This window comes from Papio anubis, chromosome 17, assembly GCF_008728515.1.
Source record: "Papio anubis isolate 15944 chromosome 17, Panubis1.0, whole genome shotgun sequence".
In the NCBI taxonomy this organism is placed as follows: domain Eukaryota; kingdom Metazoa; phylum Chordata; class Mammalia; order Primates; family Cercopithecidae; genus Papio; species Papio anubis.
In genome coordinates this window covers 64,481,136-64,508,046 of record NC_044992.1, presented here as the reverse complement: position 1 = coordinate 64,508,046, position 26,911 = coordinate 64,481,136, and the positions used below count along the sequence as shown (strand labels likewise).

General features: G+C 49.0%; 1 protein-coding gene across 11 annotated transcripts in view; it reads left to right on the top strand.

Annotated features, from left to right (window-relative positions):
* SLC39A11 (solute carrier family 39 member 11) overlaps positions 1-26,085 on the top strand; it is a 561,386-nt gene extending 535,301 nt beyond the window's left edge. For all 11 annotated transcript variants that reach the window (XM_017950929.3, XM_017950930.3, XM_031657167.1 and 8 more), the window contains 3 exons: positions 22,407-22,505; positions 22,720-22,878; positions 24,370-26,085. In XM_017950929.3, the coding sequence (XP_017806418.1) occupies positions 22,407-22,505; positions 22,720-22,878; positions 24,370-24,448 (337 nt within the window). In that variant the 3' untranslated portion in view covers positions 24,449-26,085. The remainder of the gene's footprint in view (positions 1-22,406; positions 22,506-22,719; positions 22,879-24,369) is intronic.
* Positions 26,086-26,911: the final 826 nt, after the last annotated feature.

The following is a 26,911-nucleotide window of genomic DNA, read 5'->3' as shown; positions in this document are numbered from 1 at the left end:
ACAGGGAAGGTATTTTCCCACAGTGGGGAAGAAAAAACACGTTGTAAATGGTGATTCAGTTCCTGAACTCCCCCACAAGCTTTACATAACCCACAAAGTACTTAAATGCTTATAAACTGTGCATGCTTGAGTTAAATGGGCTTTTGTGAGCGGAACGGGCATCCAAACTGCTATTTATGGCAGCCCTTTATGGGAAACTGCCGTGAGCTCAGAAAAGTTATAAATTTTTTGTATGCCAAAAATGCCATTGAAACGTGGACCCTCTGCTTCTGTTTGTGGGATGTTAGTTGACGAATGCATTTGACCATCTTCTGAGATCCTCAAGGGAGAGGGCACTTCCGCCAGGTTAAGCTTGGTATTCAAACTAAGAGGAGAACACAGGAGCACTGGATGGGCTTGTAGGTGGCAATGTTATTTCCAAGATGACCTTGAGTATCAGGGGAAAGGCCATCAGTAGCTTTCTCTCGCTCCCTCCCGCATTGTGTAAATGTACCACATTTTCTTTACTTGCAATTCTCTACTTGCAATTCCTGGCCTGCTTGCAATTCCTGGCCCTCTACTCTGCTGTGTTCTAGTAATTCTCTAGGGAGGAGGACTAAAGACTGTTCTGAAATTGAGGGAGTCTTTCTAGCTTCATTTTTCCCAATACCCCAAGTCTTCCTGGATGCTACACCTGCCGGGGAGGGTCGCGTGGTCTGTGCTTTAACAAACCCTCCAGGCACACTCGGGTTTGAGAACCACTGCTCTTGGTGCTCATTCACCACTGCTCATTCACAAACCCTCATTTGCCCCGATGTTAAAAACATGCCATTTAAAGATGGCCGCGTCACTTCTGGCTTTAAATTTGCTCAGTTCAGGTTACAGATGCATTCAATTGGAGATTCTCCCTCCCTCTTCTCCTTTTTCCTAAAGGAGATCTGGGTTCTCAGAATATCCCATCTCCTGACCCGAAAGGAGTGACATCTGACCAGATGTTATCCTTTCTCCTTGCAGCATCTGCTATGATGTAGCAGGGTCCGGCTGGTGTTGACCATAGCCTCCCATGTACCTCTGTCGCTGGTCCCTGTGTTCCCACTGTCGTCTTTGGCCCTGAATTTTATGTACTTAGCCTCTTGCAACTCCTAGCCCCGCAACTCCACCCCACTAGGGTCAGGAATGCTGGCTGCTTTACATCCACAGTGCTAGGACGTGATGGGTTCTGTGAGAGGCTTCCCTTAGGTCCAGCCACCTGACACCACCATCAGCCACTGCTGCCGCAACTTGCGCAGCAGCTGCCCAAGACACCCAGGTTTGGTGATTTTACAAGGACTCACAAGACTCAGCACATAGTCCTACTCACAGCTGAGAAATTCATTCTAGTGTGAAGCTACAAAGCAAAATCAGCAAAGAAAAAAGATGCCCAGGGCAAAGTCCAGAAGACACCAGCACAAGTTTCTAAGAATCTTCTTCCAGGGGAGGTACACCGGATGGGCTTCACTCCTCCAACAGTGAGGTGAGTTGGCACACGCACAGTACTGTCGACCAGAGAAGCTCATTCGACAATCAGTGCCTGAGATTTTATTGAGGGTGCTGGTCACATAGGCACCCTCTGCCTAACATATACCAAAAGTCCAGACTCCCAGAAGTAAAACGAGCATTTGGCATCAACAATATTATTTGCACAAACAGTTTAGGCACAGTGAGCCTCTCTTCTTATTTAGGGAATGCTTTATATCTGTGTAGGGAACTGTTTACCATTCAAGTTCCCAGGCACTGGCTAAGGGCCAACTTTGCAAGCAGACGTTTCTAAGGACAGTAGTCTCATGCCTGCTGTGTTTACTCTTTTCTGCACGCTGCTGCTCATCATGATGACGATGATAAGAAGCCTAGCAGCAGCATTTATTGAGCATCTACTGTGTACCAGCTCTTTCGATGTGCTAATGTCATCTGCTTCCCAGGTACCATATTGAAATGTTGTGATCATCGAGGTTACAGATCCCATTTGCTCTTGGAACCACCCTCTCTCCATCTGCCTTCAAAAAACATTACGTAAGGTTTCTATTGAAGGTACCCTTCTGGGATTTTTACTTCAGAAGGTATCAAGGGGCTGGGGTCCCTCCCTGGACATCCCCCAGTGTGTAGATTTCCATCACAACCAGCCCTCTGTTTCTATTTTGCTTTCGACATGTTTGCTTTTATAATTATTTCCTCTTTCAGGCAAATAAGGCAGGTGTTTCTTTATAGCAATATTGCCATTTTGTTTGAAAACAAATTTGAAAAAAAGAAAGTGATTGTGTGTGTGTGTGAAACACTGTGAGTTGAAGGAGAGTGACAAGGGCTGGTAACCCTCCTTTAGGACTTTGGCTGGGCAGGATCCTCAAGTAAATTGGGACATCTATACCAGGCGTGGTGGCTCACACCTGTAATCCCAGCACTTTGGGAGGCTGAGGCAGGTGGATCACCTGAGCTCAGGAGTTTGAGACCAGCCTGACCAACATGGTGAAACCCCATCTCTACTAAAAATACAAAATTAGCCGGGCATGGTGGCACATGCTTGTAATCCTAGCTACTTGGGAGGCTGGCGCAGGAGAATCACTTGAACCCAGGAGGCAGAGGTTGCAGTGAGCCAAGATTGCACTATAGCACTCCTGCCTGGGCAACAAGAATGAAACACCATCTCACACACACACACACACACAAAATTGGGACATCTGAAGCTGGCCATCACACCCTGACAGCACTCACAGAGCAACGACTAGAGACCCAAGTTCTCAGCCGGTTTGCTGGGACTCCTAGGGCTATTGGCAGCTAAGGTCTTTCAAGAGTGTCTTGTCATAGGGAAGCCACGAAGGCAAAGGAAGGGGAGGTTGGGAGATTATGTTGACTGTTGCTACATGTCTTAGTCCATTTGGGCTGCCAAAACAAAATACCATAAACTGGGTAGCTTACACACAACAGAAATTTATTTCTGACAGTTCTGGAGGCTGGGAAGTCCAAGAACAAGGTCTCAGCAGATTCAGTGCCCGTGAGGACCCACTTGCTGGTTTGTAAATGGTTTTCCCTACTGTGTCCTCACATAGTGGGAAGAACTAGCTGGCTCACTGGGGTTTCTTTTATACAGGCACCGATCTCATCCATGAAGGTGGAGCTCTCATGATCTAGTGACCTCCCAAAGGCCCCAGCTCCTAATACCATCACAATCGTGATTAGGTTTCACAATGTGAAATTTGGGGGCACACACACATTAGACTACAGCGCTATGGAAGGGAACATAGTAGCCTGTTGACAACTAGCTCTTTTTGTGTATGGAAGTCGGGGGCAGTTGTTCTCTCAGATAGATGGATAAACTCTCTCTCTCTCTCTCTCTCTCTCTCTCTCTCTCTCTCTCTCTCACACACACACACACACACACACACACTCTTTTTTTCCAATGAATGATTTGACACTTCAGGATCCTTCCCATCTGTGTATATTTCAGCTGCATCTTTTAAGAGTAAGGACATTTTGATAGAAAAATTGGGGGAAAGATGTGACCAGACAATGCACCAAAACAGGTTTTAAAAATAGTCCTCAAGCAGATGAGAAAAACGTTGAAACTCACCTCCCCATTGCAAAAACGCTAATTATAACAACTCTGGGATACCATTTTTGACTTATCAGTGGGGAAAATGTAAAAATATGACAGTATACTCTGTGATGAGGCTATGGAGAAATGGCTCTCTGGTACCTTGCTGGTGGGCATGCAAATTGGTACAACCCTTCTGGAGAGAAATTTGGCAATATCTAATAAAAGTATATATGCATTTCCCTTTTGATCCAGCAAACCCACTCCTAAGAATCTACCCTAAAGATACACCTCCAAGAATATGAAGCTACCTAGACACACAAGGTTATTCATTACAACATTGTAAGTGCAAAATATGGGAGGCAACCTAAATGCTCATAAGTGGGAGAGTGGAGGAGTAAGCTATGGGATAGCCACACCGTGGATTAGTATATAGCCATCAACAAGAGTGGGAAGATCTCTGTGAACTCATTTAGAGGGATTTTCAGGATATACTATTAAATGAAAAAAGCAAAATACAAATGAGTATCTATAGTATACTGTCACTGATGTAAAAAAGAAGGAGATATAAGAAAATACACACATATCCACTTACTTGTGCAAAAGATACTTGGAAGGATAAAACAGGACCTAAGAAGACAGATTACCTACAGAGTGTATGTGGCAATGGAGGAAAGGAGGGAGTAGGGGTGGGGAACAAGGGGTGAGGAGGAAGTGACACTTGTCTATACAAATTTATCTCTTTTTTTTTTTTTAAGACAGAGTCTTGCTTCATTGCCCAGGCTGGATTGCAATGGCGTGATCTCGGCTCACTGCAGCCTCCTCCTCCCAGGTTCAAGCAATTCTCCTGCCTCAGCCTCCCAAGTAGGTGGGATTACAGGCCCATGCCACCATGCCTGGCTAGTTTTTGTATTTTTAGTAGAGACAGTGTTTTACTATGTTAGCCAGGCTGATCTTGAAGTCTTTCCTGACCTCAAGTGATCCGCCCACCTCAGCCTCCCAAAGTGCTGGATTACAGGTGTGAGCCACTGTGCGTGGCCAAGTTTCCCTTCTTGAATAACTCCAACTCTTTCTTATAGAAGTGTTTCACATTCCCCCAAATCAATAATAATAACATGTATAGCAAGCAGCATTAATATTTATAGAAATCTTTCACATTGTCTGTGTCAGATTCCGCCCCACAGTGGAAAGTTGGCAATACATGATTTCATGATATGAAGTATTGTTAACAATCGCAGGCTACCCTAAACCAAGATTACAGCAAGATCCACCCTCACTCTGCCCTGTTTCTGAAGTGTGGGAGGCAGCATGGCCATACAGGGGAAGCCCTTGAGTTCTGGAGTCAGCAGACCTGAGCTGAAATTTCAGCTGGGCTGCTTACAGGCTGGTGAACTTGGAAGAGAGTACTTAACTTCTGTAAGCCTCAGTTGCTTCATCTCTAAAATGGGTTGGTCATATTTTCTGCATAGAGCAAATGCCAGAGAAAAATGAGAAGATGCATGAATAGTGCTTAGCATTTGGCCTGGTGCAGGGCAAGGGCTTAGTAAGCAGTGCTGGTGTTCCTGCCATGGTTGCTGTTGGCCTGGCGCCTCTGCAGTCTGCACCAGGCATTCCTGGAAGAAGTGGTTCTGGTGAGGGCCCTTGCTTTGCCCACCATCTTCATAGCATTGGTAGCATATGCAAAGCAGCAGGCGCTGAGCCTCCCAGCCAATGATGCCCCACCCACCCGACTGGCACTGGCGTTCTGGCCATGCACCCTGCACTCACCCTCAGCCATCCATACTGGGAAGCCAAGAAAACACAGTTGTTTCCCAATGGCAAAGCGCTGAGTCCCTGGCTAGCTAGAAAGCAAGTCCAAAAATACACAGCATGAGGAAGGAAAAGATTTCTCTTTTGTTCGTTTTCTTGCCAGCTTCTCGCCTGGTTTTCTCAAGGCCCCCCTGCACCCAGAGTCAGCAGGCCATGTGCTTTCCATATGGTTAGGCTTCAGGGTAACAGCAGGGGTCTCACCTCATAGAGCGTCCTGAGTCATACGGAGATGCCGCTGTTTGAGGGTGAGGGTCCAGGGCTAGACGTCAGGGCTGGTAACTTCCTGCATCTTGCTCCCGTCTCTTCACCTACACCCTTCAGGGAGGTCTAGAGAATGACCCTAACCCCAAGGTCTCCATTCACCTTTATTCTCCCCTTGCAAGCATCCCCTGCTATTCACAAGACATTGACTCAAAGGCTCCCTATTGCCGCTCAAACTGTCCTGTGCTCCAAAGTGTCCTCCCCAGCGAGCCCTGGACATTATCAGCTCTGAAGGTGCAAATGGAAAGCATCCCACATTTCAGGACATGCCTCTCCCCCTCCCTGCACTGCTTAAATTCAATGCCCCTGAAACTCATATCAGTTGCAAAGGAATAGGAATAATCATTCCTGTTTGTTTTGGAAGCCCAAGCTGGTTGTCAAACAACGAGACTACATACTGCCAGGCGGCTTTCTCTTCTCAGCCGCGGAGGGAAGGGAGCACGTTCGAACTGCATGCAAATAGCCAAGGATTTCTCACGAGCCCTGAAAGCTCCCCCTTTAGTTTGCATTAGGCGTGCAGTTCAATCACTTTCCCTTAAGGAAGAGGAGGAGGAGCAGGTGGTGTTGGTGTTCAGCTTTGAACTCGGGCCACATGCCCCAAGGATCAGTGAAGGTATAGATCCGTCTAAACAAGGGGGTAGTGGGGGAGAAAGTCCCCTTCTGTATGTTTTGCATTGGCCAGGAGCCAGGCAGAGAGAGCAAAGTGACAGAGACTGCAGTCGAAGGCTATTGAGAGCGTATGTTATTCAGCAGCAAAGCATTCAGCTCCTAAGTTTGTGCCCAGAAGATTGTTTTGCGGATGGAAAAGAAAGGAGCCTTTCAACCTTTCTCATTTGGCCTCCACTGCCGTTTTGCTGAGCAGCCGTTTTGGAGTTTCCTCTTGGAGGGATCGGTTTATGCTGTCCAGATGTGCACAATGCGATGGTTTTGCTTTTTGGCTTTCCAGATGTGCACGGAAAATGGACAGGAAAATGAGCTTTGGCAAAGGCGGAGGCCTGTCTCAGCAACCCAACCCCTGGAATCTAGAGAACCCACAATGCCCTCGTTGTTTAGGACTCACAAAGCGTAGGATCTGGAAAAGAACTTACGGGTCGCCCAATTTAACCTCCTTATTTTACAGCTGAAGACACCGAGGCCCAGAGAATTGTGACATGCTCCCTGCTGATTGATTACACGCAGCTGGGAGCAGACATCAGACCTGCTAGAGCTCTTAGATGTGCATCTGCACACATGTCTGTTTTGTTGCTGTATGCACCTGGCATTGGTCTATGTGCTTGGGTTAGATTGGTGAACAGAGAATCCTAGCTTCTTTGAGTGTGAGGTCAGGTATGGGAGAAAGAACAGATAATAAACATTAAACATTAAAAATTAATACCTTATATATAGTAAGTTAGGAGACAATAAATGCTATCAAAAGGAAAAGAGAAAGAGAAGAAAGAAAGGGAAGGAAGGAAGGAAGGAAGAGGAGAAAGAAAAAGAAAGTTTTAGAGAAGTGGATTTCATTGAGAAGTAACCAGGCATTCTGGAGGAACAGCGAGGAGATCAGATGGCTGGAGTAGTTGGAACTAGGAAGAGAGCAATAGAAGAAGAAATCAGAATAGAAGAAGAGAACGAAGGGAGAAGAGAGAATGGAGAGAAGATAAATCGGAAGAGAAAAAGAGAACAAAGGGCATGAACGTGTAAGTCATTGCAGGCCAGCGGGGGATGTGGGCCCTGGCCCTGAGTGGAGTGGGGAGCCACTGCAGTGTCTTGGACACAGGAGCCGCATAATCAGACTTAGCAAATATGCAGAGAATAGGGTTTATGGGGGCAAAGGTGCAAGCAGGGAGACTGATTCGGAGGCTGTTACTGTAGCCCAGGAAGGACATGATGGAGGCTTGCACCTTAGTATAGCCATGGAAGAGGGGAGAAGTGGCTGGATTCTCATCAGATCTAAAGGTAGATCCCCGCCTCAGGTTTCCCTGGTAAATTGCATGTAAGGTGTGACAGAGAGTAGCCAAGAATGGCACCACGGTTTATGGTCTCCTCTTCCCCGAAGCTGGCACTGACCACTTTCCCTCCCTGCCTTCCGCGGCTTTACGTGGAGCACTGAAGTATGGAAGAGGGCTTGGCGTCCAACATCCTTTCCCTCACTGCAGGAAACCACACTGTGTCCTTCAGTCCATGGCTTACCCTTCGTAGACCTTGGTTACTACAACTACAAAATGGAAAATGGACCTCCTCTGTCAAAGAAATAATAACTGTTTATAAAGGCACTTAAATCTCCTTAGAAGAAAGCACTAAAATTGTGGACACATGGTTAGTGATTTGCAACAGTATTTTGAGAGCTGGAGAACTAAATGTTTTGGTTGCACCTCCTCCCCTAACATGTTTGCTGCAGATGGAGAGGCTGAAGCACTGAATAAGAAACTGGAGTGAGAGATGCTTCGCAGGACAGACTTTCGTATCCTGAGGAACTACCCCATACAGAAGTCCAAACCCATGATCTAAGAAAACTGTCCACATGCCAGGCCCGCAGGAAATGAGACTGAGGCCCTCATCATTCAGACCCCCAGGCAATCCTCTTCTGGGGTCTTGCACTGCTACCTCAACTATCTATATGAAGTTCAAAATCACACACACCTAGGCTCTGCTATTAGAAGTGAGGATAGTGATTCTCCTTCAGGAGAGGCCCATGAGGAGCAGGAGCCCAAGGTTGAGGGGGTCTCAGGGTGCTGGTGAGGTTGTTTCTTGATCGGGATGTGGGTTTCATGGGTTTGTTTAGTTTCTGAAACTTTATCATGTAGAACGCATGCATATCTGGTCTTTCCTGCACATAGATTCAACTGCAGTAAACTATCTTTTTAAAAAGGTAATGGGAAGATATTCTTTTCCCAAAAGTATGACTCCTCCCTAGGAACTGAAATCCTACCTTTGGAGAGTTGTCGGTTTCTGCTGAAACGTGTTGTTTTTAAAATTTCAAATACGTTAAGGAGAATTAACAAACAAAACTGCTAATGGGCTAGTGGTCATGAAATTAGTAGCTAAGAAGGCATAGTTTGGTTGTGTCTGTTTGGGGACTTTGTGTAAATAGGACTGAACAACACTTACTATTTTGTGTCTAGTTTTTTTCACTCAAAATTTTGTCTGTGACATGGCTCCAGACCTGCACACAGGGTATAAATAGCTTTCGTTCTATCGTTGGGTTTATTTACAGTGCTGGTTATTGTGGATGGAACCATGATGGTCCGTCGGGTTTATTTTACTCGTTCTTGTTTATTGAGACCTTGCTTATGGTTCGGTTTAGCATTTATTATTGATGTGCTCTTGTGGATAACCAGCGCCTCCTGGGATTAACGGTGATACTTAACAACTTCATTCAGCCGTACCGCTGCCACGGCTTTCGGCACTTTCTTTCTTAATAACAACAAACAACAATTTTTCTTTCTCTTCTTTCTTTTTCTTTCTTTTCCTTTCTTTCTTCTACATTTCTTCTTTTCCTTTCTTTCACTGTTTTCTCACTCTCTTCGTTCTTTCTCTCACTTTCTTCTTTTCTTCCCCTCCTTCATTGTAGCACTTTTCTTTTTCCTTCCTTTTCCTTTTTCTTTTCTTTTCTTTCCCTCCCTCCATCCACTCTCTCTCTTTTCCTTTTCTTTCTATCTTTCTTTCTTTCTTTCTCTCTTTTCTTCATATTTCACTTTTCTTTCTTTTCCTTTTTCCTTCCTTTCTTTTTAACTTTCTTTTCTCCCTCCCCACTCCCTCCCTCCCTCCTTCCCTCCCTCTCTCTCTCTCTTTCTTTCTTTCTTTTTTTCTTTCCTCTTTCTCCCTTTCTTTCCTTTCTTTTCTTTCTTAAAAAAGGCCTCCCTCTGTTGGCCAGCCCAGGCTGGAGTGCTGCGGCTCCCTCATAGTACTACAGCGTCAACCTCCTGGACTCAGGCAGTCCTCCCACCCATCTCCTGAGTTGCTGGGATTACAGGTGCGAACCACTGTGCCCAGTTTAGGGTGTGTCTTTTGATGGCTACAGAGGCACATTGCTCTCAGGTATGTGCGCTCACCACACTGTATGAGGCAGCCTCATGCTTGGCCAGTGCATAGGACTGGTTTGCTTTGCTGGGACACTTAGCAGGTGAAGATCTTCAGAGCATTCCTCTGGGAGTCAGAGATCCCATAGAAATCTGGGTGGTTTCTCTACACTTCTGCAAGGAGAAGTGCACAGTGGTGGCCCGAATCACCCTCAGCCACCACCCTGCCTTCCAGCTGACTTCCTTGGGCGCTTCCTCACCCCCTTGAAGGAAGGCGGCAGACTGGATGGGCCATCTCATCTCGCCAGCCTGCACCAAGAAGGTTCCGAGAACCGCACCAAGAGGGTGGGGGAAGATCCCTTGCGTGCTAAGCCAGCTCCTCTGAGCAGGTAGGGCCGGGCAGCCCTGCGGGGAGCACCCAGCCCCTTCCCACCTGCAGGCTCATCAAACACCTCGACAGGCTGCCCAAGTGGGAAGCCGGTGATGTCATCTCCAGGCCTGAACAATCAGGCCTTTCACAGCAAGACGATAACAATCAAAACAGTATGTAAGAGCCTGCCACGCAAGAACACACACGCTCATCGCACATGGGAGGATCCGAAAGCCGGGGTGAAGCAGGGCTTGTCAGGGATATGCCATTCTCCTTTCATAATCAGCCGGCCAGGGAATATAGCCTGGAGAGCAAGGAGAGCAGGTTGTCATCCCATCGCACGCCAATTCTCAGAGAAACCATGACTCTCTCCACCACCTCTCCTGAGGGCATGCACCTCGAACCCCACAGCTACACCCCAGGCTGAGCAGCAATCTGCGCTCAAGCAGGAGCGTCCCACTGCACAACTCCAGGGGGCGCCATGCTCAGAGAACACAAGGTGAAGAGTCCCCCGGAATTGTGCAACAGTGAGCTTTGAGAGTGACCACTGGCTTTGGACTAAGGGAGCTGAGGCCTGGTGGCTCTCAAAGGTGGTTGCTGAGCCCCAAATCTGTTGTGCCATAGCTAAGTTCCCTAGAAGCCTGCACTCCACTGAGGCTAGAAATTCTCAAATGAGATGCATGAGATTAGGTGCTTTCCACACTCAGTCTGAGCCGTTTTTGTCGTCCACCTATTTGCTAAGGAAGCAAGTTCATCTAACCTGTTTACTCCAGGTCAGTGGGTCTCAACCAGGGGTGGTCCCCTCCCCCTCCCCGGAGACATTTGGCCATGTCTGGAGACATTTTCGTTGTCACAACTGAGAGGTTGCTGCTGGAATCTAGTAGATAGGAGCCGAGGATGCGGCTAAGCATCCTACAGTGCACAGAACCAGGCCCCCACCACAAGGAACTCACGGTGTGAAATGTCAGTAGTGGTGAGGTTGAGAAATCCTGCTGTGGATGACACGTTCCACTCTATTAAACCCTGGAGGTCTCTGGCTCGAAACCCCCTGAGTCTGGCCTGCCCTCCCTGTTGACCAGAACAGGCCAGAACCTCAGCTCACTAGTCAAGTGGGTGTCAGGCAGCGTCTGCCCCTGTCTCCCTGTGGTTTGATGGGTCTGCATGAGGCCCAGAAAACCCAGTGTGTGTACACAGTAGCAGTTAGGAGGTCCTGCTCTGTCACCTCCCAGCTCCGTAACCTTCAGGGCCAGTTATTTAACTCCTTGAGCATCAGTTTCTCCATCTGTAAAATGGGAATAATGGTGAAAGCTGCTCATGAGGTGGTTGAGGGGACAAGGCGTGTTGTTACATGTAATATGCTTACAAGCACGCCCAGCACATAGTAATACTCAATAAATAACAGCAGTGGTTATCGTCATTTTTATTCTAGCCAGAGGACCTCGGGCTGCCTCGGATCGGTGCGGTAATGAAAGACTTGAGCTGGTTTCAACCACAGGAGGTTGCAGTGGGGTCTCCAGTGCTGTGTACAGCTCCTGACACATGCTCTGTGCTGCTGCTGACATGAGCTGGAAGCATTTCCCAAGCTCAAGGCCTGAGACATTCTTAAGTCAGAGGTTTGAGTGGAGATGGCTAATAAATGAATTTCAAGGCCCCTGAGTAACTCACTCAGCCCAGGCATCTGCCTCCCAAAGATGGGATAGGGACCCCTGGGACAGTACTTCGCACTCTGGCCTTGGGAAACATCTGAGGAATGGCTGGGGTGTTTAACACTCAGATTTTCCCTAAAAATCCAGCAGGTTCAGCTAAGAAAGAGTCACAGAGGGCCAGGCGCGGTGACTCACGCCTGTAATCCCAACACTTTGGGAGCCCGAGCCAGGCAGATTGCCTAAGGTCAGGAGTTCGAGACCAGCCTGGCCAACATGATGAAACCCTGTCTCTACTAAAAATACAAAAATAATTAGCCAGGCATTGTGGTAGGTGCCTGTAATCCCAGCTATTTGGGAGGCTGAGGCAGGAGAATCGCTTGAACCCGGGAGGCAGAGGTTGCAGTGAGCCGAGATCGCGCCACTGCACTTCAACCTGAGCAAGAGAGCAAGTCTCTGTCTCCGAGAAAAAAAAAAAGAGTCACAGAGGACACATGTGTAAGAGAGATAGGCCTTGGCTTGAATGCATGTTTTATTTTTGTTTGTATGTTGGCTTGGACTTGGAGAAGGGGAGAGAAAGGAAGACCTGGCTCACCCCGCCACATCATCTCACATCTTTGCTTACTCTGTTCCTTCTTTCTGAATGAAATACATTTCCCCATCTTTATCTATTAAAATTGTCCGCATCCTTCACAGTCCATCTTGGATGTTGCTTTCTTCACCAAGGTTTCCTGGATCATCTGTCTCTGCCAAAGTCATCCTCCCCACTAATGCTCTGTGCTACTCTTATGGCCTTTAGCAAGTCCCGTGCTGTGTTGGAGTCATTTGCAGGCAGATCTTTTGCCCTGCATCATATTGTAAGTTCCTTGAAGACGGGGCCCTTCCAAACATCTTTCTTCATATGTGGCATGAGCTCTTGCAAATGGCCAGGGCTTAGCGGTTGATTCTGGAGTGACTCCTGAGAAGAGGCTCCCAGGTGGCCAAGTTGCCACTGCAGGACATGGTTCTGCCCAGGAGGACATATAATTGAGAAGGCCGAGGCGCACCCATTGTAGAAGAAATTGGTGTGAGGCTAGGAGGTCACCAGGCTGGGGGGAATAGGAGGCTTCAGTGCCCAGCTCATCGCCGCCTCATTCAGCAGCCTCGGGCAGTTTTAACAGTGGCTGCTATTTAAAGAGCATCACTCTGGTCTCTGAGATGAGCCTGGCACTTCACAGTGATCATTTGCCATCCATACAAGAGCCCTGTCAGTGGGGGAAGTTTTATGCCCATTTTTCAGTTAAAGGAAAGGCTGAGTGATCTGGAGCTTGCACGGGGTCCCACCTGTGCACCTGGGGTCCCACCCAGATGTGTTTGACTGGTACGTTTGACTGGCACTACACGTCACAGGGCCTCCAAAGGCATTGAACTTGTCTGCATTTCCTTTTTCTACCTTAACAATCTTAACATTCCAGGCATTGAGCTGACCTCCAGGGGCCCTAACTTTTAACGTGGGTGATGGGTAGGGGGTCACTGAGTAGGAGGAGGATGCAGGAGATGAGACGCAGCCCCTGGGGCGAATCAGGGTCAGGCCTCTAAGAAAAAGCAGAAACAACTGCCCGCCGGGGATGCCTTTCTTCCTGTTGCCCACTGGGATTAGTGGTCTCTGAAGATGGGAGGAGGGAGGCCCTTCTTACCTAGCACCCTGGTGGGACCCTGGCCATCAGCCATCAGCCTCTACCAGGTTGGAAGAGCAAGGGATGAGAGAGACCTCTGGAAAAGTACCTCAGGCTGTCCACCTCTGCCCCTGCATCCAGCCCATGGAGATGCCAAGCCCATGAATGGGCACCTTTCCCCCGCCTGCACCTCCTTGGCACCTCTTGTGGGCCCAGCCCCCTCCATCTTCTAGGAGTCATTATTTGTGCACGGGCCCAGGGCCTTCCCCACTTCCTCACAGGTCACCTCTGGGGGTTTCCTAAGCAGCCAGAATTGCTTCTTTATGTCCCTACCCAAGAAAGCAAAGTGTCTGCTGCTGTCCCTGCAGGGAGGCCATCTCTTCTGCTTCTGCCGTGCCCGCTCAGCTCCTGGATGTCACTCAGGGCTGGGCTGGAGACAGCACCCACAAGGACCAACCCAGCATCAGTGGGGCCGGTGAGGGTTTCAGGGAAGCTGGCTCTCTAGAGGGAAGTAGATCCAACCAGCTAAAAGTGGTCAAAATTTGCATTAGACCACTGCAAGTGCTAGGTGGGGCTTTTTACTTTTTCAAACATCTGCTTAGCTTCTAAGATTCTGTATATATCCCCTGTGGAAAATTAAAATTCTTACTCTAGCTTGCCCCTGCCACCTACCCTGTTTGTGAGTACTTCTGAGGGTGACCAACTCACATCAGTTATCCAGGGACTGTCCCACATTTAGCCCCGAAAGTCCTGCATCCTGGGAAACCCCGGAGTCCCTGGTGAACTGGAATGGTTGGGCACACTAGTTCCTGTCCCAAAAGGGGACACTGTATTCAGGGAATTCTGACCTCCTAACATATTGGCCTGCACACTCTAATGAGGTAAAGCATTGCTACTCCCTCCTGCCCAAAGTCAGAGAAGTGATCTTCTGTTGTCTTCCTTCTCGTCATTCTCTCTTCCATCTCTGCTCCTCCTTGATGTTTATTTTTATTTATTTTTTGTTTGTTTGTTTGTTTGTTTTGAGGTGGAATCTCACTCTATTGCCCAGGCTAGAGTGTGGTGGCACAGTCTCGGCTCACTGCAACCTCTGCCTCCTGGGTTCAAGTGATTCTCATGCCTCAGCCTCCCTAGTAGCTAGGATTACAGGCACCCACCACCATGCCTGGCTAATTTTTGTATCTTTAGTAAAGACAGAGTTTCACCGTGTTGACCAGGCTGGTCTCGAACTCCTGACCTCATGATCTGCCTGGCTCTGCCTCCCAAAGTGTTGGGATTACAGGCGTGAGCCACCGTGCCTGGCCTATTTATTTATTTTTTTCAGGAATGATTTTGAAATACGCCTGATAATTCTGTTCTTTGTTGTTCTTCTTTATTCTTTTTTTTTTTTTTGGTTTTTCTTTTTATTTATTATATACAGACAGAGTCTTGCTATATTGCCCAGGCTGGTCAAACTCTTGGCCTCAAGCAATCCTCCTGCCTCAGCCTCCCAAAGTGCTGGGATTACAGGTGTGAGCCACCAAGCCTGGCCTTCAATGTTTAAATAAAAATAAAAATATAATAGGAAATGAACTTTTAAAATAAACCCTGATTCCCCCAATGTGGGATGGGACCCCCCTTCCTGGTGCTTCTCTGGTTCTGCCCCTTCCTAACAATTTCTGATTCCTAAGGAAAAGAGAAGTCTGGACGCTCCGAGGCAAACCCTGCCTCGTGAGGCAGCCCCCGCAGACAGACCCTGGGTTCCTTCCTGGGAGAGGCCTGTCAGGGCTGCTCTTGTCCTTGCTGGCACAGTCCAACCCCAGGTCATCCGCCCCCCTCCTCCCCAATGACACCCTGCCCTGTCGACCCTCCCTGCCCGCCTCCTCCCTCTCCTTCCCTTTCCACGCTCCCTCTCTCCTCTCCTGTCCCACTCTCCACACAGATGGCCCTCTCCTGGCCCTTCTCGAGAGGTCTCTGCCTTGTTGCTGTCAGTCAGGCTCCGGTGACAGGTTGCCATGGGACTTGGCTTGTCACGGAAGGTACAAGGGACCTTGTCAGGGGACAGCCTGTGGCTTCTTTTTCTAAAAGAGCCCTTCATCTCCACTTCCCTCTCCTTCCCATTAATGTGTCGTGGCCCAGGCTAGTAATGGTGTCTTTGTGCTACTGTTAGGGGGGAACAGAACCCAAAAGACAGCAGCTTCACTGTCTTCAGAAGGGCGTGGGTTTGTATTTTCCCCGTTGCTTTTGAATGCTGTTTTGAATTTTCATGGCCCATCCCGGAAAGGAAACCTCTCATCTGGGCTTTCCCTTCCCAGAGCTTAAAGGAGGGGGGAATGGCCCACCAACCCCACCTGCCCAGGATGGTCAGTGCAGAGTGTTTAGTTAGACTGGAGGCTTTGCAGGAATGCACAGCAGGGCCGCAGGAGGGGAGCTGGTGAACCTGGGGCATCCTCCACACCACCAGCTCCCCCTAGGAGGTTGCCCTTGTTCCTCTTCACAGTTTCCCACCCCCCAGCCAGTCTAGGCCCTATGGCTCCTAAGTCAGCTCAGGTCTCACCCCCTACCACCGAGAGACCATCCCTGCCACGGGGTCCTCATTATTCTCCGTCACTTCTGTTGCGCATCCATATCCCTAAATACTACCTGCTTTGCTACTGCTGCCCTCGGTTGCTCCAGATCTCCTCCAGAGCTCCCCAGATCAGATCTTGTGTATAGTAGGCACCCCGGTTGCAGGCTCCTGATCCATTCAGTAGTGGCCACAGGTGTCCTCGGCTCCCAGACTGTGTTGGGAATTGGGATAGCAGGGAAGGGGCTCCTGGGAGGGAGGTGGGCTTGACCTCCATCCTCATTCTCATCTCCTCTGACACCTGCTTAGGCCAGTGGCTCTCAACACCATTGCACACTCTTAAAATTTGCACACACGGGGCCCAACGCCACGGCAATAAACCAAGATCTCCAGGGCGGGTCCCAGGCATCGGCATTTGCCGGTGCTCCCCGTAACTGACATGTGTCTTCAGGTCTGAGAGCTGTGGATTCATATCCCATTCTGGAGCTGATGCAGGTGATTGAAGAAGAGGAGAGGGCTGGAAGGGACTGTGCCCTCCACTGGGTCACCCCCACCCACCAGTGGGCCTCTGACAGATGCCCAACATGCAGCGGGGCGAGGGAACATGGATGGGCCTGTGCGTATACGTGTGTGTGTGGAGGAGAACCCAATTAAACAGTATTGTGCATGACAGGTAGGAAAGCCAGAGAAGCTGTGGTGCCAGTCCCTGCTGGGGAGCAAAGGAGCCCAGGAGTGTCAGGAGGGACTCCGTGACTGCCCAGCAACGCAATGCCCTGCTGAGAAAGGCTTGGCAGGATCCAGAGGGCGTGGCAGCTATTTGGGCTGGCAGCCCCGTGCCAGGGCTGGGGCAAGGCAGAGGTAACGAGGTTTGCCAGGGATGGAAGAATGGGGTTTCTGTGCTGCTTATCAGGACGGTGGCTCCCAGACAGGATGTGGAGGAGGCTCTCCATAGCCCGCCGGGCGATGACTGTAGTCAGCGCTGTGTCACGGTGAGGACTTTGGACGGGGAGCCCCACCTCTGACTTGCCAGTGACATTGGGCTGGCCACTCTGTGGCTACATTCGTGTGCCTGCCTGTGAATATGAGGTGCAGGCAATGGCAGTGGACTGACAGCCAGTCACCAAGTGCCCAGCAAGGGCCAAGAAAATAGAAGCCTTGGCCTTCCTCATTGGAAAGAAACCTTGCACTTGAGGCTTTGCAAAAGGTCAAGGAAGCTGGTTGTATTCGCTCAACCATTTTGAGGGCTGCAAGGACATATGTACAAAGTTGCAGGGAAGGGGCCCCCCTTCGAGGGTCTGTCTGGGAAGGCGGGGCAGGGGCTTATGAAACATTGGCAAGAATTTGTCCTCAACAGAAATACATTTGCATGCCCCCGACTCCTGGGATAGGAGCTCAGGGTCAGCTTGCACATGAAACTGGTAGCAGAAGCCGCGAGAACAGGCCGTATTTCTGCCCAGGGCTGGTTAGAACATGCTTGTCAGTATCCTGTAACTGAAGCAGGGCTCAACAGTGTCTTCCAAAGCTAGCTTTCGAGTCCTAGGCCCGGGGCCCCGGAGGGAAGAAGTGAAGCCATTAACTCTGATCCTGTACCCAATGCCAGAAGTGGCACCCATCACCCTCCCTGGCAGAGCAGCAGAAGAGGGGGGCCTAGGACCTTTCACAGTGAGGAAGAGAACTCCTGACCCTTTTTTCCTGCCCCATAGACTAGCTAGGAAGACATGTTAGGGACCGAGAAAATAAGGAACAGCAAGGTGGCCAAGCAGGGCCACCCACTCACTCCCTACGCCCCACCCTTTCCCCCACACACACATTGTAAACACAAGGGACCAGAGTAACACCTTTTTCCTAAACATCTCTAGCTAGATTTCCTTTTTCATCCTGTCTAATTTCTCCAAATTCTTCTCTCCTGTTGAACTAGGACAGATCAAGACTATGTGGAGGATATGTAAGCTACAGTTGACTTCCTGCCCAGGGCCTCACCTCCTAGAAGCACTTCTCAGGGAAGTGTAAAACTGCCCCCAGCTGCCCAGGACAAAATCTGCAGAGGTGACCCCCAGGGCTCAATTATCCAATGGAGCTTTCCATACTTAAAAGTGCAGCAGGCGGGGTGAGGTGACTCACACCTGTAATCCTGCACTTTGGGAGGCCGAGTCGAGCAAATCACCTGAGGTCAGGAGTTGGAGAGCAGCCTGGCTGACATGGTGAAACCCCATCTCTACTAAAAATACAAAAATTAGCTGGGAGTGGTGGTGGGCACCTGTAATCCCAGCTACTCGGGAGGCTGAGGCAGGAGAATCACTTGAACCCAGGAGGCGGAGGTTGCAGTGAGCTGAGATCATGCCACTGTACTCCAGCCTGGGCGACACAGCCAGACTCCATCTCAAAAAAAAAAAAAAAAAAAAAAGAAAAGAAAAGAAAAGAAAAAAGAAAAACCAAACCAAAACAAAACAAAACAAAAAACGGGTGCCGTGGCTCATACCTGTAATCCCGGCACTTTTCAAAGCTGAGGCAGGTGGATCATCTGAGGTCAGGAGTTTGAAACCAGCCTGGCCAACATTCTGACACCCTGTCTCTACTAAAAATACAAAAAAAATTTAGGGGGGTGTGGTGGTGCATGCCTATAATCCCAGCACTTGGGAGACTGAAGCAGGAGAATCGCTTGAACCCCAGAGATAGAGGCTGCAATGAGCTGAAGTTGTGCCAGTGCACTCCAGCCTAGATGACAGAGCGAGACTCCATCTCAAAAAAAAAAAAAAAAAAAGCACACAACAGAAGAGTCAAGCCCAGGCTCATCAGAATGCCCCCTACTCCCTTCTAGCAGCTCTCCCCTGCACTGTGTCCAGGTAAGCGTCCAGCTTCCAGGCCTCCAGGAAGCTACTGGGGCTCAGGGGGGTCTGGAGGTGATAGGAGGAAGGATGCCAGCCCAGGAGAAGCAAGAGTCCACGTCTCCTGGGAGTTTCTGTACAACCCAAACAGACCAACCAGTATACAGGAACACAGTATCTGAAATGCCTTCAGGTTGCACAGTGGTTCTCGCCAAAATCTTACAAGTGATGTAAAAATCTCACAGACGTGTCAACAAGATCAAATGAATGAGTGCCGGTGGGAATTCAAGCCCAGATGAGCCATAAGCAAAACAGCCAAGCCCAGGTCTCTTTGAAGCAGAGCTTTTCAGAGGAATGAGTTTTGGCTTCAGGGTGGAAAATCTTAGTCTCTCTTGGAAAGAGGACCCATGAGTTCTTGGAAAAGCCTTAAGTCCCTGTCTCTGTCATTTCACACTGCAACCTCAGTGATAACACTCACCCCCACCCCAGGACAGGCATTGATTAGGTGCTTGCTGCATACCAGCTCCCATGTGCTAAGGGCTTGAGAGGGACCATCCCAGGTAATCATATCAGCAATGCTGTGAAGTGAGGATGGGTATTATTGTTCTTCAAATTCTACATTTGGAGAAATGGAAAGTAGCACAGCTAACAAAGCACAGACCTGGGATTTGGACAGAAGAAGTCAGACGGCAAAGCCCAAACTTCAACTACCACATGCACGGCCATGAGAACATAAGAAGAGATAGGGTCTGCAGTGCCCAGGGTCTGTGGTTTCATCTTGTCAGATCTTTCTGCAGCCACTGAGCTATCAGGGCAGGGGTCAGCAGACTACAGCCCATGGGCCAAATCTGGCCCCCCACTTGTTTGTATAGATAAAGTTTTATTGGAACACAGCCATACTCAATGGTTTATATATTGTCCATAGCTGCTTTTGCACCTGCAATGGCAGAGTTGAGTGGTTGCAACAGAGACTCAGTGGAATGCAAAACCTAAAATATTTACTATCTGGCACATGACAGAAAAAGTTTGCTGCCCGCTAGATCAAGGGATGAAGTTGGAGCATGTCTGAGCCCTTCTCTAAGGAGTCAAAGGAGAGCACAGACTTGGGTGACATAGACAGGGATTTGGGTAGGCTCGTGGGAAATGCTGAGTGACGCAGCTTTTGTGGACATGTCCTGGGCTGGTGTGGTTGGGTGTCTTCTTGTCTATCCACTCCACTTCATGAACAGTCCTGACTGCAGGTTGGAGAGACAGTTTCAAGGGCTCTGACAGCCCCAAGAGACCGTAATATTTCCTTAATTAAGGAACTGATCATTTTTAAGATGCCATCACTTTTCAGATGCCCCCTGGGGAGGCTGCATTTGTCCCTCTTCACAGTTTTCCACCCTCGAACCAGTCTAGGCCCCGCGGCTCCTATGTCAGCTCAGGGCTCATTCCCCCCCACCCCACCCGAGGGGGACCATCCCTGCCACGGGGTGCTCACTATTCTCCATCACTTCTGTTACATATCCATATCCCTGAATACCACCTGTTTGGCTACTCCTGTCCTCTGTTGCTCCGGATCTCCTCCAGAGCTCTCTAAATCAGATCTTGTATACAGTCAGCACCCTGGCTACAGGCTCCTGATGTATTCAGTAGTGGCCACAGGTGTCCTCAGCTCCCAGCCTGTGTTGGGAATTGGGATAGTAGGGACAGGGTTCCTGGGAGGGAGGTGGGCTGGACTGCTTTCCTCATCCTCACCTCCTCTGATGTCGGCTTAGGCCAGTGACTCTCAACGCTGTTACGCACGGGGGGCAGATTTTAAGCTGATGGGTAGATGCTGAGGGGCTCATTGTAATCTGGTCAAAAAGTGATGGGACAGGCATTAATTATATGAACCACATGTGAGCTAAGTGGTGACAGGTGTGAGACTGTGTTAGGGCAGCTCTTAGTTCCTAAGAGTCTACTTGACTGGCAGACTCGAGGTGCGGGCTGCTTCTTCCTGAGGTATCTGGAACTACGAACCTTGATGAAACATGTGCAGGAGTTGGGGGGATAAAGGTAAAAACGGGGTGAAGGCCAAGCCCTGAAACAAAATGGAGGTCGGATGCTAAACTGGGGATTCGCCTTGGTGTTCTTTGCTGGAGGCTAGAACTCAGGCGACAGCCGGATCAGGCCCAACAGGATCTTCAGGGCCACGAGTGTGTCCCAGTCCTGGGAGCCTGGGCAGGCCATAGGCAGGGGGCCCAGCTTCCAGTCTACAACACTCCCTTGCAGCAATGGGTGGATTCCTGTTGGCAGCAAGATGGATGGACATGAGCCAGTTGACCTGAAAGTCAGTGATGGTGGAGTTTCCCTTCTCTGTCTAACCTACCCACAACTCCCTCGGGCCACACACCAGCATTGCTTGCCGAGGGCATTCTCATGCCCTTTAGATCTTTGTGGATCAGATGGCCCTTCATGGCAGGGCTGCTCCTTGGACCTGTCCGACCAGGGTAGAGTCTCATGTGCAAAAGGGCCTTCCTAAGGCACTCAGACTGACCCCATTTCCCTCCGATCATGCCTCTGCTTCCTGTGCAAGTTGATTTTTGGCTGATTTGCTGTAGTTTGCAGCATCCACAATGAGGGTTCTTCATGTCCATGGCTGTGCTGTCTCCATGGCTAAATACTAAGCCCCCTGAGGCCAGGCATGCGGTCACAGATTGCATTTGTACGCATCCCATTTTGCTTCTTCGTCCTTTCACACTCCAATGCCTGGTTTGTGCAGAAAGCAGGTTCTCAAAGACAGACATCTGTCGGTACAGCTCCTCACTGTCCTGCAGAGGCAGGAGGTGAGAAGATCACTGTGAGCACCACTGGGGCCCAGAGAAATGCAGCGATGGTGCCAGACCTGCAGAGCCCATGGAGAAGCTGAGCCCGGAGCCAGATCTGCGGCACCATCAGCGTCGGCAGCTGCACTTCCTTGTCTCATTTCTGAAGTTGCTTCTGGATAAAATGTGATATACCCATTTCCATGCTGTAACGGAACAGAAACCAAAATGTGTTGAGCACCTCTCTATGCTAGGATGTGGTAGGCATTATTGGGTCATTGGGTCACTCAGCAATCCTTTATGGTAGATATTGTTGTCCCCAAATTGAATATAAGAAACAGAGGTGTAGGCTGGGTGCCGTGGCTCACGCCCATAATCCCAGCACTTTGGGAGGCCAAGGCAGGAAGATCACTTGAGGTCAGGAGTTCGAGACCAGCCCGGCCGGCATGGTAAAAGCCCATCTGTACTACAAATACAAAAATTAGCTGGAAATCACTTGAACCCGGGAGGTGGAGGTTGCAGTGAGCCAAGATCATGCCACTGGACTCCAGCCCTGGAGTCTCCAGAGTGAGACTCCATCTCAAAAAAAAAAAAGAAAGAAAGAAAAAAGAAACAGAGGTGTAGAAAGTAAAATGAAAAGTGCAAAGTTATACAGCCATGTGGCAGAACTCAGGGCACCCCGAGAGCCAGCCAGTGTATTCTGTGCCGTAGCAAAGCACTGTAAGGACAGAACCTGCCCAGGATCTAGGACAGCATGATGGGTAGAGGGCTCACGTCACTCCCTCCTGTGGCCCCTGCTCTTTACCTACACACACGTCCTGACTTTTCTCCTTCCTCTCCTACTGCAGGTCACAGATCTCCTGCTGGCTTCCTAGCACCCAAGGAGGTCTGGGCCTCGGCCAGGGACTCCCATTGTATGGGCACATGTTCCAGACAACAGCCTTCATGTGCTTTCTTGGTTTTTCAGGAATTTGGCCATTGGAATCGGGATCCAGAATTTCCCCGAGGGCCTGGCTGTCAGTCTTCCCTTGCGAGGGGCAGGCTTCTCCACCTGGAGAGCTTTCTGGTGAGTGAGGACAAGGTCATGTCTGATATCAGGTCCTCAGCAATCTCCATGTGGGCTTCTTTCAACAAAACAGTGATGTGCTTTTGCACTGCCGTGCTCAGATATGACGTAGAATGACATGCATCCGTGTGCTAGGGTTGCGCCAACAGCCTGGGCACGTGGAGCATCTGCTTGCCTGCCCCTGCAGTGGTAAATGTCTCTGTTCTCTCCTTAGGTACGGGCAGCTGAGCGGCATGGTGGAGCCCCTGGCCGGGGTCTTTGGTGCCTTTGCCGTGGTGCTGGCTGAGCCCATCCTGCCCTATGCTCTGGCCTTTGCTGCCGGTGCCATGGTCTACGTGGTCATGGACGACATCATCCCCGAAGCCCAGATCAGGTTGGAGAACTTTCCCTTCCTGTCTGTCCCTGTCCCAGTCCCGGCTGGGACCCCACCCTTGGAATATGCTCTTTCTTCATTTGCCTTTCCTTTCCTTATTCCCTCCCCTTTCTGCCTTCTCAAGATCGTCCCCACTCCCTCCTCAACTGTGCTCTCTGAAACTAAAAGAAAAGAAGCCAAGGGCAGGTGGGTCAAGCAATGAGGTGACACCAGGCAGTGGCATATGCACCTGCCCCCTGTCTCTTGATTCAGTAGACTATGATTTTTATATATTCTCTCTCATCCTCTCTCTCGATTCTCTGGGGCTGGAATGAGGGGAGAGGTGAGCTCTAAAATGTCATTCAAGGTGATACATGCATGTCTTCACTGGCTAGCTATAGACCAGGTGTCAGGAGGTGGGAGTAAGGGTTTGCTTTGTTTCTTTTTGTTGTTGTTGTTTTGTTTTGTTTTGTTTTGTTTTTCTTTCTTTTCTTTTTTTTTTTTTTTTTTTTTTTTTTTTTTTTTTTTTTTTTTTTTTTGAGGCGGAGTCTTGCTCGGTAGCCCGGGCTGGAGTGCAGTGGCCGGATCTCAGCTCACTGCAAGCTCCGCCTCCCGGGTTTACGCCATTCTCCTGCCTCAGCCTCCCGAGTAGCTGGGACTACAGGCGCCCGCCACCTCGCCCGGCTAGTTTTTTGTATTTTTAGTAGAGACGGGGTTTCACGGTGTTAGCCAGGATGGTCTCGATCTCCTGACCTCGTGATCCGCCCGTCTCGGCCTCCCAAAGTGCTGGGATTACAGGCTTGAGCCACCGCGCCCGGCCTTCTTTTCTTTTTCTTTTTTTTTTTTTTCTTAGGCGGAGTCTTTCTCTGTCACCCAGGCTGGAGTGCAGTGGCGTGATCTCGGCTCACTGCAACCTCTGCCTGCCAGGTTCAAATGATTCTCCTGCCTCAGCCTCCCAAGTAGCTGGGACGACAGGCAACCACCACCACACCCAGCTAATTTTTGTATTTTTGGTAGAGACAGGGTTTCACCATGTTGGCCAGACTGGTCTCAAACTCCTGACCTCAGGTGATCTGCCTGCCTCGACCTCTCAAAGTGCTGGGATTACAGACTTGAGCCACTGCTCCCAGCCTATGTTGTTTTTTATAGAAGAATAATTTTGAGGCTAGTTTACAAGGCCAGATTAAATAATATCTTTAAGAACTCATCACCCCTCTATCCCTCACACATGGACCACAGAACCATCATAGGTGACCTTGGGCAAGTGACTGCTCTTTGACTCAGTTTCCCCACCAGTAAAATGAGGATAATTATGACACCTCATGAGGTTACTGTTTGGGGTTCCATGAGTTCATTAGTTTGCCTGGCACATAGTAAGCCCCAGTAAATGTTACCATTATTAATGGTAGTGTGATTTCTCTTGGAATTGGACATTGCAGAGGATGCCTTCAGCCTAGCTGTGGCCTCAGGGAGCATTACGGTCTGACTTTTCTCCCTGTCCTTCTCTTCCAGTGGTAATGGGAAGCTGGCATCCTGGGCCTCCATTCTGGGATTTGTAGTGATGATGTCACTGGACGTCGGCCTGGGCTAGGGCTGAGACGCTTCAGACCCCAGGAAAGGCCATACGAGGAAACAGCAGTGGTTGGCTTCTGTGGTACCACAAGCCTCTTTCTTCACATTAAAACTTTTTTTCCTGTCTTCTTCATCTCATTATCCTGATTGACTCTGATTATAATAGAACCATTTTTACTTTGCTTTGAGGGAGATTTTTGATTTAATGGGGAATTTTAAGGTGGCATGGAAATACAGATTCTTTGTTTTGGCCACTGAATGGACTCTCTCTTCAGTGGGATTATCAAGGAACTCCAGATCAGGGAAATCTCTGCTTTGGGAACTTCTATCTCCCTCCCAACTCCTCAAGGTCACCTATAGAAGCGAGCTACCTTCTATCTCCTAAGCATTTTGGTGGCCTAGTGACTCAGGGCACAGTGGCCAGCACACCTCTCATCCGCCCCTCCTGCTTCATCACTGCTGAGCCTTTACCCATCTAGAACGCTGGAACTGGAGCATCATAAAGATAGCAAGCTACCTTCCAAGGCCGAGCCAGCCCAGAGAGGAGCATGCCTTCCTCTACCTCCCCCCAAGGAGACACTACGTGGGAGGGAGACACAGACAAAGGGAAGGAAATTGGCTAGTCTGGCTTTTTTTTTTTTTTTTTTTTTTTTTTTTTGGCAAAGATTGACATTCTTGAAGGAAAGGGGATGAGGACAACTGTGAACTCACAGTGAGCCCTGTGGAAAGAAGACAGACAGAGTGTGGGTTTGATCGGAAGCCTCTGCCGTCAATGGATTCCAGGAGCAAGGCCATTTGTCGCGCTTTCCAAATTTCTTAGGCATTTATTTTGATAAGTTTATAGCCATCATTTTTCTAAGAGACTTGGAGACACCAGCAAACTGCTAGAACTCAAACTCTTCAATTACTCAAAGAAGGAGCCATTTCAGTTAACTCAAGTGAATGAGAGACTTTTGGAATCTGCAGTGGGGTCCTTCCCTGTTGACCATTTGGTAACTTGTAATCTGACCAAAACCTCTTGAGCTGCAACAGGCCTTGCCAGAGGGCTCAGGATGGGAAAGGAAGAAGGGGATGGGAAAAGAAGAGGTAATTTTACATTTCCCCTCTAAAGTAAATTTTAGCCAACTCATCATTCTGAAATGTCCCTATAAAGAATGAGTCAAACTAGACCAAAAGCCAGCCTACTCCTTCTTACATAGTTTCTCCAACAGGGGTAACACTGACCTGTCCACTTCAAACACAGATAAGGCCTGCCGTCCTCATTGGTTAGAGGAACACGTGAGACTTTGAGTGGGCTCTGCTGAGAAGGCAGGCAGCCCAGGAGCCAGGTATGCAGGCATTGCATTGTCAGTGTCTGCTCTCAGAGTTTACACATTCAGTTGCTTCCAAGGCTGAATCTCCTGCTCTGTGAATGCTCTCAGACCCCAAAGGCCAACCTTGGGCTGGGTCTATGTATGTTCTTCCAAAGCACTGATGATCAAAATTGAAGACACATTCAGAGGTTTGATTGGTTGAGATTAACTGGTGTGGTGGTTGGTGTATGTATGTTTTATTTTTATGTCTTTGTATGTAGTTCTACATAATGCAAATTGTGCTTACTGATGGACAAGACCTCATAACTGTGATTAATATCAATAAAAGGGATGTTGTGGATGACCCGTGTTGCATTCAGTACTTCTTAAAGCTGCTTCTTGGCAAGGATGATCATAAAAGAGCTAACTAAAGTTGGAACTAACACCTCCCTGACCCAACACTAGAAGAGGCGAAGGAAAGAGCTCAGATGGGAGGAGGCTAGTCAGATTACTGGTTGCAACAACAGCATCCAACAGCAGCTTACTTAAACAGAAAAGGGAATGAATGGAAGGCTATTAGGGAACTCACAGGCTGTTTCGGAGAATCGGGCTTGAAAAGGGGTTGGATCCAAGAAAGCCACAGGTCTGGGGCCATGACCCAGTCATGCCTGGAGAACAGCTTGGTTTAGATGCCACGGCCCCCAGAGCTGGTCCCTAGATCCTGGACAACACCAATGAAACTGCTGTACCTTGATGCCACCACCACTGCCGCCACAAGAACAAACTCCACTGAGCTGGATTCTTTGTGTCCTGGCTCCACATTCGAAGTTCTAGATCAGAACATCCAACTGCCAGGGCTTAGATCCTATGCCCGTGAACTAGTTGATCTTGCCCCTTCCCAAGACTCGCGTAATAGTGGATTTTCCAAATTTGGGAATGAGTTCATATGGTGCAGAGCCAAAACAGAAAAAAAAAAAAGGGTTTATTAAGTTCATTAAAGCCTTACTCATTTGCTGTTTAATATCAACATATACTCCAATTCTTCTAGCTTTACTTAAAGAAAAAACTCTTGCTTAAAATATGTAGCTATTCCTCATACAATAAACTTCTTTCATCCCTTTCCAACGGGGTTACCCCAATGTCTTTCAACTCCTGTACTCAGGGTCTCTGAGTAATGGATACCCCTCCTC